The sequence below is a fragment of the Neomonachus schauinslandi genome, chromosome 4, assembly GCF_002201575.2.
Source record: "Neomonachus schauinslandi chromosome 4, ASM220157v2, whole genome shotgun sequence".
In the NCBI taxonomy this organism is placed as follows: Eukaryota; Metazoa; Chordata; class Mammalia; order Carnivora; family Phocidae; genus Neomonachus; species Neomonachus schauinslandi.
In genome coordinates, this window is record NC_058406.1 from 185,635,775 (window position 1) to 185,652,037 (window position 16,263).

The 16,263-nt window shown below is 56.7% G+C and overlaps 1 protein-coding gene across 1 annotated transcript in view; it reads right to left on the reverse strand.

Annotated features, from left to right (window-relative positions):
- The window catches only part of LOC123324574 (maestro heat-like repeat family member 5), a 75,481-nt gene that overhangs the window by 33,137 nt on the left and 26,081 nt on the right, over positions 1 to 16,263 (reverse strand). Inside the window, exons 7-18 of the mRNA XM_044914358.1 lie at positions 10,832 to 10,939; positions 10,421 to 10,537; positions 9,556 to 9,675; positions 8,387 to 8,533; positions 7,609 to 7,731; positions 6,843 to 6,922; positions 6,258 to 6,393; positions 5,302 to 5,424; positions 4,599 to 4,694; positions 3,010 to 3,114; positions 1,509 to 1,644; positions 1,036 to 1,208 (exon numbers count right to left, since the gene is read on the reverse strand). Coding sequence (XP_044770293.1) covers positions 1,036 to 1,208; positions 1,509 to 1,644; positions 3,010 to 3,114; positions 4,599 to 4,694; positions 5,302 to 5,424; positions 6,258 to 6,393; positions 6,843 to 6,922; positions 7,609 to 7,731; positions 8,387 to 8,533; positions 9,556 to 9,675; positions 10,421 to 10,537; positions 10,832 to 10,939 — 1,464 coding nt within the window. The remainder of the gene's footprint in view (positions 1 to 1,035; positions 1,209 to 1,508; positions 1,645 to 3,009; positions 3,115 to 4,598; positions 4,695 to 5,301; positions 5,425 to 6,257; positions 6,394 to 6,842; positions 6,923 to 7,608; positions 7,732 to 8,386; positions 8,534 to 9,555; positions 9,676 to 10,420; positions 10,538 to 10,831; positions 10,940 to 16,263) is intronic.

Genomic DNA, 16,263 nt, shown 5'->3' on the forward strand with positions numbered 1-16,263 from the left:
CTCCATGAAACATGGCTTGTCCTGCCAACACCAGCATCCAGCCTATACTCTGCACCCCAGACTCATTCATGTTCAGAAGAGAACACAAGTCAACACAAGAAAACACAGAATGGGGCGCCTGGGTGGCTCAGAGGGTTAAGTGTCTGCCTTCAGCTCAGGTCATGATCCCAGGGTCCTGGGATCGAGTCCCGCATCAGGCTCTCTGCTCCTTGGGAGCCTGCTTCTCCCTCTGCCTCTCTCTCTCTGTCTCTCATGAATAAATAAATAAAATCTTAAAAAAAAAAAAAAGAAAACACAGAATGTCACAAAGTTACAGGATCTCACTGGGGTGACAGAAGGGACATTGGGGACTGCTGGGCTCCCCCAGGTGGCTGACCAAGGAGGAGCTGCCTGAGGTCAGCCAGATGACAGTGCAAGAGAAGACAAGCTCTGCCTTCACAGGAGGAGGGTCTGGCTTTCAGAGGATAAGAGAAGCCCCTGGGAAAATGAGGCATGTGGGGATATTTCTGCAGAGTGCTCATCCTGCAAAAAAGCAGACTCAAAGGGCAGGACGTCGTATGGTGCCTCGGAGAACACCTACCATGGGAGCATCCTGAAAGCACCATTTACTGGGTGCTCATGCTGGCCAGGACTTCACAGCACCACTCTACCCATTTTACAGAGGAAGACAGAGGCTCAGAGAGGAGAAGGGGCTTGTCTAGGTCACACAACCAGGAGGGCAGAGCTGGGACTCAAGTCTAGGCTGCTGACCTCAGGGTCTGTCCCTGGCCCCTCCCTACAATTTCCCCTCCTCCAACATCTCAGTCCCATGCCAAGGGCCAGGGACTTCTCCAAACATTCTCAGTTAATTACCAAACAGGTGAGATCCCAGCCTTGGCCTTAATACTCACACCTGACCCAGGCTCTGACCCCCTGGGTCCAGCCAGGCCACACCGACAGCTGGAAGCCCTGTCAGCGGGGACGGCGGTGGGGGTCAGAGCAGAGCATGGCCACGCCTCCCCACCCGAACCTGCCCTCCGTTCTAAGGGCTTTGACCTTGATGACTTGGGAGCTGCCAAGCTGGAGGATGCCATCCTTCGGGAATGCCATCTCCTGAGAGGTGGTGGGAGCTGTCTTCTGGTCTCCACTGCTCCAGACGGGAGCCCCATCCACGTTGGCCTGGGAAAGCTGCTCGGGGGCCTGCACCTCCACCTTTGGAGTTTCCCTCGCTGGCCAGGGGTGGGAGTGGGCAAGGGTGAGGGCAGGGCAAAAGTGGGCTTGGGGTCTAGGATGGGACAGGCAAGAGTCAGGGCAGGGTCATTGGTAGTCAGGGTCAGGCCTATGCCCATCTGGGGACGGGAGTCTGAGGGGGTCTGGGGTAGGGGGACATTACAGGGCTGTGGCTGGGGTTAGAGGTGGGTTTAAGGGAAGATCTGGGGTGGGGTGTGTTCGGGGATGTGGGCGTGGTTTCAGCTGAGGCTGTGGTTGGGGTGGCAGTGGGCCTGCCGTGGTGGCCCTCGGGGGCTCACCTCTCTGGCGTATCAGGAGCTGGTAGAGGTGGCCTACCCCTTCCAGGCTGGAGTGCTGGGTGGCCCTGTCCGGGTCCTGGCACAAAATCCCAAGCATGCCCACCAGCTGCCCAATCCGCCTGAAGTCCTCTTTTGGCTGTGGTGAGAATATGGGAACCAGTGACCCCACCGCAAATCTCTGGCCTGCTGCGCAATCACAGCAGCAAGGCCGGCATCAGAAATCCTCTGACTGTGTGGCAGGGCTGCGACTCAGCTCTCAGGACCCCAAGCCCAGGCTCTGCCCACCCTGCCCGGACACTACAGTCAGCATCCCAGGGCACACTGGGCAAAACGTAAGGGGTTGCCCAAGACTCAATAATCAAGAGAAATTATATTTTAACGCAATATTTAGAAAAATCAAACTGAAGGTAACAATTCCTGATGAACACAGTTTCAAAATTGTACATAAAGATGGTCCGTCCCTGCACTTCCATGACCTTACCTCATCTTGCCTCACTCCCCGGGCCCTGACCCTAGTCGTGGTTTCAATAAAACTTTATTTACAACAATAGGCAGCCGGCCGGTGGCCATTTGCTGAGTGGATTGTTTTAAAACATTACATTACAGTATTTATCTTGACTGCGGAATGTTCTGGAGCCTGGTAAATTTTGCGCCCCAGGTGAATGCCTCGCTGCCTGACGGCAAGCCTGGTCCTGTATTGTGGAAATTGATTTTGAGTAAATTGCAGGCCCTTTGAGCCCCTCTAGAGGGGTCTTCCTCGCCCTGGGAATGCCGGAGGAGTCTGTGCAGGGAGCTCTCCCTTGGCAGAACACCACCCCTGCCTGTCCGCCTCCCTTAGAAAGGCTTGCACCTGCCGGGCATCAGGCAGAGAAGCTAATTTTCTCATGGCCCCATAAGTCTCCCCAAGGAATGAGTGCTGATTTTGGTGGATAAACGCAGAAGCGCTCACTCCCTGAACGTGCTGACATTCATTCAACCCAAGGGTTATAGCGACAGATGGCAGTTAGGCTGCGAAGCCTGACACGCTGGGGGTCAGGACGCATGCAGGGTCGTGATGGATGGAGGCGTTCCTGCGGTCACCGCTGACCCTGGACTGGGGCAGGTAGCACCTCATCTGATTCCCAGTGTATCCCTCTGAGGAGGACTCATTTCCTCCGTTTTCATGGGCGAGAAACTGAGGCTCAGGGCGTGGAAGAACCTGCCCAAAGCTTCAAGGAGCGTTGACAGGAGCCCAGCCTCCTGGGTCAGGGGTCCATGCATCTGGGTTCAGAGCCCAGCGGGGAGGACTTGAGCAGGGGGCCCCAACCTCCGCCCCCAGCCTGTTCCCTTGCGTGTAAAAAGGGGGATTACATGGCCGTGTTGTAGGGCACTCAGGGATCCACCCGTCCTGGGGGCAGAGGTCCAGGGGGCCTTGAGCCCCACGAGCCTGTCAGGCTCCAGGAGGAGGACGGCTTGGCTGGGGCAGCAGAGGGGGTGTGGGGCCAGAGGGCTGGATACTCACATCCAGGTAGGGGTTGTGGCTCAGGAATCTGAGAAGGGCCATGCAGCTGTGCACAGCCCGCTGCCGCTCGTGTGCCTTCTCTGACGCCAGCCAGAGGTACAGGTGCTGCGGGTGGGCAGGGGCGGGGAGGGGGTGCTGCAGCCGCGCACCCCTGCTCGGGCCAGTTCCCCTGGGCCACCCGGACATCCGCGCAGCGCGCCGGGCTTGGCTCAGGCCCCGCCCCCGTGGCCGGTCCGCGGGCAATCAAGGCTCCGCCTTGCCATCTCCTGAGAGGTGGTGGGAGCTGTCTCCTGGTCTCCGCGGCTCCAGACGAGAGCCCCAGCTCAGGCTCCGCCCACCTTCGACTCAGGCCCCACCCCCTGGGCGTCCACCACGCCCCCTGTCCTGCCCTCGCGTCCCTTCGCACTGCCTGGGCTGATCCTGTGCTCCTGGCAACCCCGCTCTGGAGGAGGAGGAGGGATTCCCTGCTCAGAGCCCTTCGAGGCTCCTGGTTTTTAACCCCCTTGGCGCCATGCACCCCTTTTCAAAGTAGTGCTTTTCTGTGCACAACATAAACGCACGAAATTACAAAGGGATACCAACACATACTGAAACAGTTATATTGAACAGTTTTAAGCCCAACTCGAGCCTCTTTGTTAAAGCGATAGATGATTACATTTAGTGATTCTGAAGGCGGAAGCAGTAAACGGTATTTGGAGATTCTGGGGCCCAGCAATGTCCTATGACCACATCTGTGACTTCCGCTGGTGGCAGACGCAGCCACTCCCGGCCCTGCTGTGGTTTGTCACCAACATTCCCAGTGGGAATGAGTGAGTGAAAATGCAGGTATCTCCCCCCAGCCAGGCTCACACCTCGACTTCCATCTGTGCACCTGCTTCAGCGGCTCCCCTCACCCCCACAAGGCCTCTAGGCTGGACAGGGTCTGGTCCTGCTGACCTGACCCAACCCTAGCCCACCTGGCCCCCACCTTAGCACCCTCCCCATGCTCTGGCCACGCAGAGCTCTCTCCATTCTGGCCCCTGTGCTCACCAGGCGTTTCACCTTTGACCCTGCCACACCCTCTGCCCGCTCTGCCCTTCCCTTCCTTTCTCCATCGAGTGACCTCCACTGGCCCTGACCTCTGACCCTCCCAGCAGAGCCAGTGTCCCCTCTCTGGTTCCTCCCCTGCCCCTGGACTGTCCCTGCCTGTTGACCGGTCTCCCTCCTAGCAAGGTGAGAGCCCTGGAGGGCAGTGAGAGAGTGGGGGTGTCGGGTTGTGAGCCCCTCCTCATAGCTGGAAACGTGGTTGCAGAGCGAGTTCTCTGGGAGGGAGGGCAGGTCCCAGCCAGGGTCAGGGCCTGTGTCCTCATCTGTTTCCTTGAAGTGTGGCGCTCAGGGTCCACTTACCACCATGCGCACCTGCTATACCACCCTCCAGTTGTCCCAAGCCACTGCAATCCCTGAAGATGGACAGCCCTCAAGCCTCTGTGTTCCTGGACCACTCCCCACCCCAAGTTCAGGCCCTGCCTCCTCTGGACCATCTTCCTTTGTCCATCCTCCACCCTCCTGGGCTTCCCCCACCCCCGCACTGTGGGGCAGCTGGCTCTCACCGACAGCAAGAAGTGCAGCTCGTCGGCCGTGGGGTTCTGTATGATGAAGCTCTGCAGCATCTGGTCCAGGGCCTCCGAGGTCTTGTTGTAGAGGGTCTGTGCAGGGATGCGGAGCAGGTCAGGCAGCCGCCAAGCCCCAGCTGCGACGGAGTGCCAAGGCCTGTCGCAAGGCCTGAGTGCCCTGGTCTCTCAGTGAGAGCAGCACCCATTCGTGCACATTCCCAAGGCCAGAACTGGGCAGGGGGCAGTCTGGGTCAGACCTGCCCAAGGTCACAGGTTTCTCAGCGGCCAAGGGAAGTTCATTGCCAGCAGGGCTGCCTTCTCGGGCCTGCAGCCTGCCGAAGACTTGGTGCCCAGAAGGATCTACTTGGTTTAATGCTTTGTGGTCCCTCCCATCTTGAAATTCTTCATCAGCTTTGAACAAGGGCCCGGCATTTTCATTATGCATTAGTTGTGGCAAATTATGCAGCTGGTCCTGACTATCGGGTCTCACGTGAGACCCCCAATCTTTGCTGCTTGGCTCCCCAGGCATGCTCAGGGAGGGAGGGGGCCATAGAAAGTACCCAGCCCACCTCCCTGTCAGAGTGTGTTGGAGCAAAGCCCTGGGCACTGGCCGTCAACTCCCTGGGTGTCCTGGGGACCTCGCTTCAGCTCTCTGTGTCTACCTTGGTCACCTGAGACCCGCGCGTGAAGCCAGCCCCACCTGCCGGGGTGCACACTGAACGGGAATGAACAGGAGCCCCAGCTTGGTGTCTGGCACCAGGCTAAGCTCCCTAGGTGAGCCAGCCATGATGTTGTCATCTGGTAATGGGGGTGCTCTGGACTCCTGCGGGGTGGGGGTGGGGGCAGGCGCCAGCCTTCCGGGGGGTGCTGCTGTGGTGTTGCCCTGGGCCCAGGGGACCCTTTGCACTCTCACCCCCCACCCGAAGTGCTTATCTGCCCCATTCCAGTCTGGACCCAGCCTAGGGGTGTGGTGTGAAGATCAGGGCCCAAGGGGCAGGGGTGGAGTTCGACCCTGACTCTGCCACCAGACAGCTCCATTTCTCTGAGCTGGTTTCCTCACCCTCCGGATGAGTGCTGCTGGGAGGGTGAGCGAACATATACACGGGACCTGGCACACAGCAGATGCTCAGTTAACTCTAGCCCTGTGCCCTTCACAGTGAACACTTAGGCGTCAGGGGCTGGTGGTGCTCCGGAGAGATGGGTACATGCCCCCTGCAGCAGAGGCTTTTATTAACAGATCCCCGGAGGGGGCTGGTATCTGGCCCAGCCAAGGGTGGGCCAGCTGGGGCCTGGGTGGGTGTGACTAGTTTAAGCAGCTTCACAGGTGCGACTGAGCCCAGGGCTGCTCTTGGGGCCAGCAGGGACAAAGGCCATTCACACTCCTGTTCACAGAGCACCCTCTGCACAGACACGGGACACCAGTGTCTACTTTCATCCCGAGCTTCATGCACCAGCACCTCCACAGTTATCACCCCCATGTCCCAGGTGGGCAAATAGAGGCTCAGAGCGCTTAAGAAACGTGCCCAGGGTCTCCATGCCCTGTCTATAGGGGTCAAGGGCCCTGGCTGTCTAGCCCACATCCCCTCCCAAGCCACGAGCAGCAGCGGGCTGAGCTGGGCCCCTCTCACTGAAGGGCACCATGCGCCAGCTTCGCACCTGTACGTTGGGCGGTTCTAGAAAGAGACAGGTGTGTTTCTCCAGGACGTCTAGATGTGGCAGGGCCAACACGCTGTGGAGGCAGACGGACAGAATCCGTGACTTCCTCTCCAAGTCCAGGGGCGGCCGCAGCTTACTGTTTGGAGATAGAGGGCAGTGAGGGAGGGGTGTGGGGGCTGGTGACGGCAAAGGGCCACCTGCTGGAATAGACAGTCAGCGAGCCCTGAGCTGCAGCCCCTCCCGCAGTTCTGCTCCTGGCCAGAGACTCAAGGGAACACTTCTGCCTCCCGGGCCTGCAGGGCTTCCTGGGCGGGTGAGTCCACGAGCGCGTGTGCGGGACTCCAGCGTGGCCTGCTTGGGAGTAGTCGCTTCACAAGCCCTGTACCCCGGGCTCCCCTTTACTGGACACACTGGTCTCACCCCAGCCCTGGTTACACCACTGGGAACTTCAGCGGCTCGGTTTTGACAAATGATGACAAATTTTTGTTCTTTGAGGTGTGAGTTAATAGCAGTGACCACAGTTTACTGAGGGCCTGTTACGGGCCTGCAGCAGGGTAAGGCCCTGTGTGGGGCTGGGGAGCCTACCAGAGGCCGGACACGATGTGAATGGTCTGCTGGCGAGTTGACGTGCACAGCGTGTCCTGGGGTTCCTTCTCCACCAACACCTGCAGATCCCCAGGTGAACCTGAGGCATTCAGCCTGGGCCTACCCCACTTCTGATACCCCGTGTCGTCCTGCCTGAAGACCTCGGTGCCTGGCACTCCCGCGACCCACAGGATTGTGCTCCGCCTTCTCCCCCAACCCGTGGGGGCCTCCGTGACCTGAACTAGATCACAGCCTTTAGAAGGGCCCAGGTCATGGCTTCCCGCATACTGGCTGCATGACCTTGAGCATGTCCCCAAACTGCTGCAAGCCTTGTGGTTCACAAATAACATAGTGTTGTTGCACCTGCAGGGGGTGCAGAGCGCGGCGTCTGAGTCAGGAGGAGCTCAGTAAATTGTTATTTTATTATTACAGTTCTGACTGTCCATCACTTGAGTGCTTCCTCCACTACTCTGGGGTTCTGTGAGCCCCACATCTCTAGTAAGCCGTGGTCTGAGCTAGGGCAGAGTATTAGCAGAGCGGATGGTGCTGGCTTTCTGGGCCTCAGCTACATGAGCTGTGAGGTGGACATCCCTGGCCAGCTCAGGGTCACTGAAGAGCCAAGAGAAGTGGGGGGCACGGATGTGCTCCCAGCTGCCAGAGCCTATGGGGGCTTAGCCACACCCCAGAAATCCAACTTCCCCACCTGCCTCTAGTGGATGTTACGGGTCCCGTGAGGCCCTCTCTCTGCCCCAGGGCCTTGACTCACCATCAGACACTCGAGGAGCTCAGAGATCTGGGAGAACTCGTAGCTGTGGGCCCCCTCATTGTGGCTGATGGCCTCCACCAGCATGAGGACAGCGGTGAGGAAGCTCTGCTTCAGGGTCTTGTCCTGGGATGGGGTCAGGCCGTGGAAGGGGGGGTGCAGGGGGGGCACAGGAAGGGCAGGAGAGAGCCACAGTCACATGTGCCTCAGGGCATTGCTGAGGGGGTACAGCAGAGACCTCGTCTGGGGCCACATATGTGGGGCTTTGGTGGGGGGGAGCCTGTATGGTTTTGTTTAAATTGTGAATATGTTGACAACATTTCAACATCAGGAGAGTGTTGTAAGAAGCCTAATATCTGGTTTCTCCCTTGATGTGTGGCACCTCAGAGCCCAAAGATCTGGGGTAGGTGGTGGCATCACGGGGCTGCCTGGCCCTTGTGGCTCCCTTGGGTGGATGCCCCAGGTACAGAGTATAGAGGAAGGGGAATGTCGTCCCAGGGGTGGGGTGGGGAGTTTCCTGGCCTTCCAATGCCCCAAAGTGCAAACCACGGAGAATGAGGGCCTGGGGTCATCATGGAAGCCCTGTGGCTGTAGCGGGGATGATGGGGTGAGTAGGTGGGGCAACAGGGAGGCCTGGCTCTTCCTGACTCCAGAGTGGGGCAGAAGTGGGGAGGAGGGCTCCAAGGCCCTGGAAGGTCCTAGAATTCTCTGGCCCAGGTCCTGGTGGGGCCTGGGGTGTGATGAGGCTGCGCTCCAGGGGGGTGGCCCCGGGGAGCCATACCCAGGAGCTATAGTGGAAATAGAAGACCATCCGAGACAAGATGTTGTCCACCCATGGGAGGATGTGCGCCTTGGCCCTGACCGCCATCTGACCGTAGGCGAGGAGGATGGTGCTGCTGGCCCACTTCCATTGCAGGTCCTCTGAATTCTGACCACAGTGGGGGCAGATATGGAGTGTCAGGGCCCTCCTGACCCCTCCCCTGGGGGAGCGGTGACAGGAAGTACTCTGGACCCTAGCACGGTACTGCAGGCACAGTGTTCTGAGTGGTGGCAAGACTCAGTTTACCTCAGTAGGAAAATAGGGAAGATGAAGTTGTCTCTCTGGGGGGTTGGAATGGGCCTGTGGGGTTACTCAGAACTGGCCAGAGTCCTAGCCCCTCACCCTCCCTGCCTTGTGGTAGCTCCCTCCCCGGGAGCCTGGGGCCCTTCTCCCCCCTGCTTCCCCCCTTGGGCTACTGGGGGCCTGGCAGGGCCATGCCTCAACCTAGAGAGATGGGAATGGGGCACTCCTTCAGATCCGAGGGAGACCCAGAGAGTGGGGGTGGGGGGCATCCAAGACACCCCTCAGATGCCACCTGAGGACCACATGGCTCCACTGCCCATCAGGGACCAGGCCCCCTCTGAGGGTTTGAGATGTGGGTCCCCATCCCTGCTCTGCCACCTGCCGGCTGTGGGACCCCGAGGCAGCGGCCAGCCCTTTGCTGGGCTGACTGTTGCCGGCTGTGACTCTTCCCTGCTTGTCCTAGAGGGCTCCCTCGTGCAGTCCTGCTGCTGCCCGCAGGAGTGATCCGGGGACGACAGGCCGTCCATCAGCAGGGGCACAGGCTCTTGTCTGTCGTTTCAGGCAGGGCACGTGGCCAGAGACCCATTAATAAACACAGCCACCGCCACAGCCCCTGAGAGAGCTGTCACCTGAGTACCTGCCAGGCTCGTCAAAGCCATGGCCTGTTTCCATCCCAACAGCCTGGGGGTGGGGATTGTTATTCAGGAAGAGAAACTGAGGCATGAGGGGCACACTGCAGGTGGGACTGGAGGCCAGGATGCTTGCTGCAAAGCCTATGCCCCTAACTCTCCCAGGAGACCCTCTTGGAGGCCCAGACCTTCATGGAGGGTGGGAGTCCTGATGTTCCAGCCCCTTGCTGAGGCCCCCAACAACCCAAGGGCCAGAACCTTCAGGCAAAAGCTGTGGAGGCTCCATCTAATGGGCATGCTCCGGCCAAACTGCTCCAGGACAGCCCAGACGTGGTCCAGGTGGCGCACTGCGGCCAGCCCTATGGTGAGAGCGATACCCTACAGGTGCAGGGGAATGGGGTCACCGATGCGGGTCACAGAACCAGGCCTGGACTCTCACCTGGGGGTGTGGAATTGAGGCCCAGAAAGGGAACGGACTTGTCCAGGGTCACAGGGCATCTGCCTCCCATCCCCATGCTCTTTAGGACATGCAACTCTGAGCCCAACCCTGGGGAGGCATCTCTTATGGGGCTGGTGGATGGTGTGGGAGGCAGCAGGGAGGGGTGACTCCCTGGAGACCTGTTACCTCCCTCTGCCCCCACTAGCTCTGAACAGACCTGGGCCAGAGGAAGAAATGAGGGTCCAGAAAATAGATGTGGGACAAAGGAGAGGACTCAAGCTTTGATGGGCTCAGAGTGTGACGAGGGTCAGGGCTTAGTGTGTGATTGGGATCAGGACCCAGAGTGTGGCCAGGATCAGGGCTCAGAGTGTGACCAGGATCAGGGCTCAGTGTGTGACCAGGGTCAGGGCTCAGAGTATAACCAGGATCAGGGCTCAGGGTATGACCAGGGATCAGGGCTCAGAGTGTGACCGGGTTCAGGGGTTAGGGGGTGACCAGGGTCAGGGCTCAGGGTATGACCAGGGATCAGGGCTCAGAGTGTGACCGGGTTCAGGGGTCAGTGTGTGAAAAGGATCAGATTTCTTTATATGACCTGATCAAGGCTCAGGGTATAACCAGGGATCAGGCTAAGGCTGAGGTCAGGGTCAGGCAGCCCTGGGCTGGGCTGGGGGGCCAGGGCCTCACCTCCCTCTGCTTGGGCCACTGGTGGGACGTGTCCGAGAGGGTTCTCACGTGTGTCCTGACGGTGGTGCTGTTGTCCTCAGCTTGAAGGATCAGCCCATAGTAGATGAACAGAAAAGCCTGGGGGAGGTTCAGCTTCTTGTCCTGGGCCTGAGCCACTTCTGTCCACCCCGATGGCCAGCCTTCTCCCCTGACCAGGCTCCCCCAGCCTCCCTGGGCTCCTGTAGCCACCCTCACGACCCTGCTCTGGGATCATCAGGCCCCTCCCTGGTGGAGTTTCAGGGGTGCAACTCCAAGTTCCCCTGTTTCCTTTGGGTCCCAGTGTCTTTCTAGGGCCCTGGGCCTTGCTTTAGGTGTGCATCCTATGGACAGAGCCTCTGGGCCTGCGTGGCGGGGAGACAGGGTGTGGTCCACCTTCTCTGGGGGCTGCTCCTGATGTGTCTGGTCAGGCTTGGTGAGTGCCAACAGCAGCTCCTTGGACCACACGTCTGTGTTCAGGAACTGGACCGACTTGACAGCCATCTGTGAGCAGAGGGGTGTGGGCAGGGCTGGAGCGCTCCCTCCCTCCACCCTGCGGGCTAGAGCTGAGGCCTCCACCTGCCCTGGCCCGCCCTTGCCACTTAGAGCCCTGACTCCATCATTCTCTTGCTTTGCTTCCCCTGAGTCTCCAGGGCCAGCCCTCTGATTTGCTTGATAGCCCCCAGGAGTGGGGATCTCACTCCTTGAGATTCCCCTCCCTGGAGGTGTTCAAGGAGACGCTGGAAACCAGGAGCCTGCCCATGTCCCCGGCACTGGGCAGAGGCTCAGACATCACAGATGTTCAGTGTCAGCTGAAGGCGGCCCGGCCAGAAAGTGTGGGTGCTGGGAGAGCATGGTCTGTCACCTCTGTTCCAGGCTGTCTCCCTGGCACCTGGCAAAGTGCCCGACACGTAGTCGATGCTCGATCAGTATTGTTTGGAATGAATGAATGAGAGATCAAATGAACAGATGAAGTGTCTCTTCTAAATATAAAGTCCTAGAAGTTTTGCCCTAACATATGATGACCACAAGATTTCTTTATTTCCCTATGTTCCCAGATTCCACAGTTCAACAAGTCCAAGATTTTGATCCTACGGTCCTTCGGGGTGAAGATACTCCTCCTAAGTTTGATCCCAAACCCAAAAATCTTTATAGAAGAAATGACTGATAAATGTGAAGATAAATATTTTAAGAAGTTTGTTCAGCAAAACCACCATAAATTAAGTTGAAAGATGCAGTAAGTTGTTTTTGTTTGCTTGTTTTTTGGTTTTTCTGCAACCCATTGTCAAGGGTTAGTATAAGTGATAAAGAGCACTTCACAAACCAGTAAGGACCCGGGGACAATCCACTTAGACAGGACGAAAGCACACATGCATGACAGACGTACTATACACTCAGCCTTGCTCATATTTAAGGAATGGAAATTAAGACAATGTACCATTCTGCCTAAGCTGGCAAAATATAAAACTGTCCGGTGTCAGCAGGAAGTGTCCTTTGGTGGGAAGGTCTACATTTTTTGGCAGCATCGATTACAGTCTGAAGCGTGTGTGCCTTTCCCCAAGCAATTCCATTTCTAGGAATTCATCCTAAAGGAGCACTAATAGGTACCTAGGTTGGAACACAAGCAGCCTTCCTGGACGCAAGCCCGTTTAGAGCGCCCCCTGCAGGTGGGACCTTTGGCGCCCTCTCTGGCGATGGTCCCTGGGGCGGGGGAGGGGGTGGAAACTGCCCCGGGCTTGTGGCAGAGTCTGGAGGAGTTTTCCCCAGTTTTGCCCCGTGTCTGCAGGATGCTGGGGTGCAGCAGGGCCTGATGGCTACTCCCTCCCCCCACCCCCGCCAGCCACCGCCCCCAGGGCAGGTGTCATCTGAACCCATGGGACCAGGGCTACCTGGAAGCCCTGGTTCTCAGCTAGTGTCCACTTCCGTTCAGCGTGGCACCGACCGATGCTGCTGCTCCTCATCCGAGGTCCAGATTCAAAAACTCAGAAAACTAAACACGCTTGCATGGCTTAGCAGCAGCCTCACTTGGCGGTAAAAGCTTGACCCACACTGATGCGACACTATTTATGGGAATTAGTGTGAGTCTTGTATGTTTCTGCAGCCGAGATATTAATATGTTTTAAATATTCTTTACTGAAGTGTAGTTAAAACACAGCGTGACATTAGTGTCAGGTGTGCAACATAGTGATTCAACATTTCTGTACGTCACTCAGAGCTCACCACGGTGAGTGCGGTCACCACACAACGTCATGACGATGATTGACTGTATTCCCCACACTGCACTTTCCATCCCTGTGACTTATTTATAATTGGAAATTTGTACCTCTTAACCCCCTTTGCCTGATTCGCCCACCCTCCAATCCCCTCCCCTCTGCAGCCACCAGAGTTCTGGTGGTTCTCTGTATTCAGGAGTCCGGTTTTTTGTTTGTTTGTTTGTTCATTTGTTTTGTTTCTTCAATTCCACATATGAGTGAAATCATATGGTATTTGTCTTTCTCTGACCCACTTATTTCACTCAGCATAATACCCACTACATCCATCCATGTCGTTGTAGGTGGCAAGATCTCATTCTTTTTTATGGCTGTGTAATATTCCATTGTGTATATATACTACACCTTCTTTACCCATTCATCTACGGATGGACACTTGGGCTGCTTCCATATCTTGGCTATTGTAAATAATGCCGCAGTGAACGTAGAGGTGCGTGTATCTTTTCAAATTAGTGTTTTTGTTTTCTTTGGATAAATACCCAAGTAGTAGCACACCTGGATCATATGGCAATTCTATTTTTATTTTTTTGAGGAACCTCCATCCTGTTCTCCAGAGTGGCTGCACCAGTTTGCATTCCCACCAACAGTGCCTGAGAATTCCCTTTTCAGCAAATCCTCGCCAACAGACTTGTCATTTCTTGTCTTTCTGATAGTAGTCACCATTCTGACAGGTGTGAGGTGACATCTCATTGTGGTTCCAATTTGCATTTCCCTGCCGGTGAGTGATGTTGAGCATCTTTTCGTGGGACTGTCGGCCATCTGTGTGTCTGGGTTTTGGATGTTTTTATGGAGGCATGTTTCGTGGAAGGCATAGATCTTTACCGTGGGGCACGATGCACTGTGACAAACATACAGACCCACACAACTCTCACCCTCCCAGGAACTAGAGCATATTCCACCAGCCCACAAAGCTCCCTCACTCCCCTTCCTAGTCAATCTCCATCACTACAGAACTGTCACTGACATCACCACGGTCTAGTTTTGCGTTTTCTAGGACACCATACACTTGGCATTCTGCAGGCGCGCTCTGTGTGCCTGGTGTTCCCAGCATGTGTCTGCCATGCCTTCGTCGTGCCGCACGGGTCAGAAGTCCACTGCTCTCTGCTGCGACTTCTGTCATTCCCTGTCCCCTGCGTCGTTTCTCCCACTTGCTTTTCATTCTCCAGCTTCTTCAGGTGGAGGCTTACAGACGGACTTCTGGTTGTTGGCTGGGGAACTGCTCTGCCTGGCGCGGGCTGTCTCCAGTTTGAGGCTGTTTGGCGCAAGGCCTCTGGAGGGCTGCCGGCTCTGAGCCCTGCCCCCTGCGCTGAGCCCCGTCCCCTGCGCCGAGCCCCGCCCTCTCTGCGCCGAGCCCCGCCCCCTCTGCACTGAGCCCCTCCCCTGTGCTTAGCCCCGCCGCCTCCGCGCGATCCCCGCCCCCAGCGCTGAGCCCCGCCCCTCTGCACGAGCCCCGCCCTCTGTGCTGAGCCCTGCCCTCTCTGCGCCGAGCCCCGCCCTCTCTGCGCTGAGCCCCGCCCCCTGCGCTGAGCCCCGCCCTCTGCGCTGAGCCCCGCTCTCTCTGCGCTGATCTCTGCTCTTTGCCTTGAGCTCCAGTCTCCCTGACACCCTACTTGCAGCCCCCTTTCGCCTGGAAGCCCAGTCCAGTCTCCAGACCTCAGTTTTGGGGTCTTCCGGTTCAGTCCTTCCCCAAGTCCCCGCTTCCAGGCCGGATTGCTGGTGGCCCTGGTCACTGCTGCTGTGTGTGTGCATCTTGTTTTGTAGACAAAGGCTCCTGCTAACTGGGCTCTCGGAACCAAAAAGCCTCAAGAATTGGTGGGCACCGTCAAGTACTTAAAAACTATTAGAGCGCTTGCCACCTAATTCCAACTCCTGTGTTAGGATCAGTTGGTCACAGAATGGGTTAGATGGACACTAGGTCACCTGTCAACCTCAAGAAAATTTCCCCATAGTGAGGCGCATGGTAGAGCAGGCACGATCCCCAACCTCGAAGCATATCTCTCTTAGGTATTAGTTTGGCTCTGAGAAACCCCCAAAGGCTTAGCTAAACAAGGAAGAAGAAAAAACAAAAAGAATGAGATCCTTAAACCCCAAAGAGTCAAGTGCACCACTTTCTACCACACCCGCTTATTTTATGTCTAAGAACTATGGTCCCAGAGCTATAAATATCTGCAAAAATGGCAAAATCTTACTAAAAACAGCCTAAAATTACAATGGCCATTATGAGGAAGATTCCAATCAGACAGGATCGTTTAGTTCAGAAGTGGACTTGAGAACAAGGTTTCCCAGACTAAACAAACAGAAAGGGATACCTAGTTTAATTGTGATGTGGAAGCTTCTGAAAGTCTTCACGATCCCAGAAAAGCTTCAAAGATTCATTGCAGAAGGCTAATGAAAAACGAGAGACACAAGAGCTGCCTAAAACAAGACCCTGGGACTGATGTGACTCCTTGGGCTTGCTCCTTCCTCCTTGACCCGAGATCTCACACTCTCCCGACTCTGCAGAGGCCATGACACAGTTACCTTTAAAAATAAAACTGCTGGAGGCTCAGGGATCTTCCTCAGCATCTTTTATTCCTTGGTCAAAGGCCAAACTAAGGGCAATTGTTAAAGAATTTCCTAAATCCAGGGAGGGTCCTCAAAAGTTCTCTGAAGAATTTAGATTTCTTACCCCGGGATGCCAGACCTTCGTCAGCTGTGCACCTGCTGGTGGGGGTGGGAAGCCCCAAAGTGGAAGCTGAGGCAGGATGGTGTCACCTGAGGATCCCCAACCTTCAACACGGTCCCCTTAGGGGCCACAAAAAGCAGCGGCCTTTCCCAAGCCGTTCCTAGAGCTCTCTCGGGCTGCAGGGATTGCAGTTACTCAAATGTGCCGACAATGGACAGGCCTGTGGCCGACTTCAAAGTCTGCCTGGAAGGTCCCTTCCTCCAGTGTTCCGCGGTTTAGACAATAACCGAGGGCACCCAACGTGTTCTAGCTGCCCTATTTGTACGTGGAGCATCTCCCAACATTAGGGGATTGATAAAAAGACACAAAACAGGATGGGAGGCCACGGGTCTGACTGAACTCACGACAGCAGCTGAGCACTTTGAAAGGTCATGGGAGCAAGGCCGCAAACAGCAGTCCGCCAAGCCGTTGGCCTGACAGCGGCCGCGGCCCCGGGGTCAGGGACCTGGAGTAGCAGCTGGGCCTCCCAGGACTGCTGTCTCCGCTGTAATTGGCTGGGCGCTGGAGAGCTGTCCCCACAGGCCCCATGGGCCCACACCACGTCGCATGTCCCCGGGCCCACCCCAACCCATGCGGGCCTCCCAGGCTGACGGGGCTTGCGGGGTTCACGGAGCTCAGCAACCCCCTTAAACTAAAATGAAATTAGTGGGAAGCCTTGCCAAATTCTGGTAGATCCCAGAGCTACAGTCTTTCCCAGGACAGCAAATTCCTCAGAGTGAGGAAGGTTTCCATAGTGAGGGCATCTGATCGAGTTCCGAGGGAGTTTCTTTCTCAGCCAGGGACCTTTCCCTGGAAAACGTTTTTTTTTGTTGTGTGATATGGCCTCCGTCAAC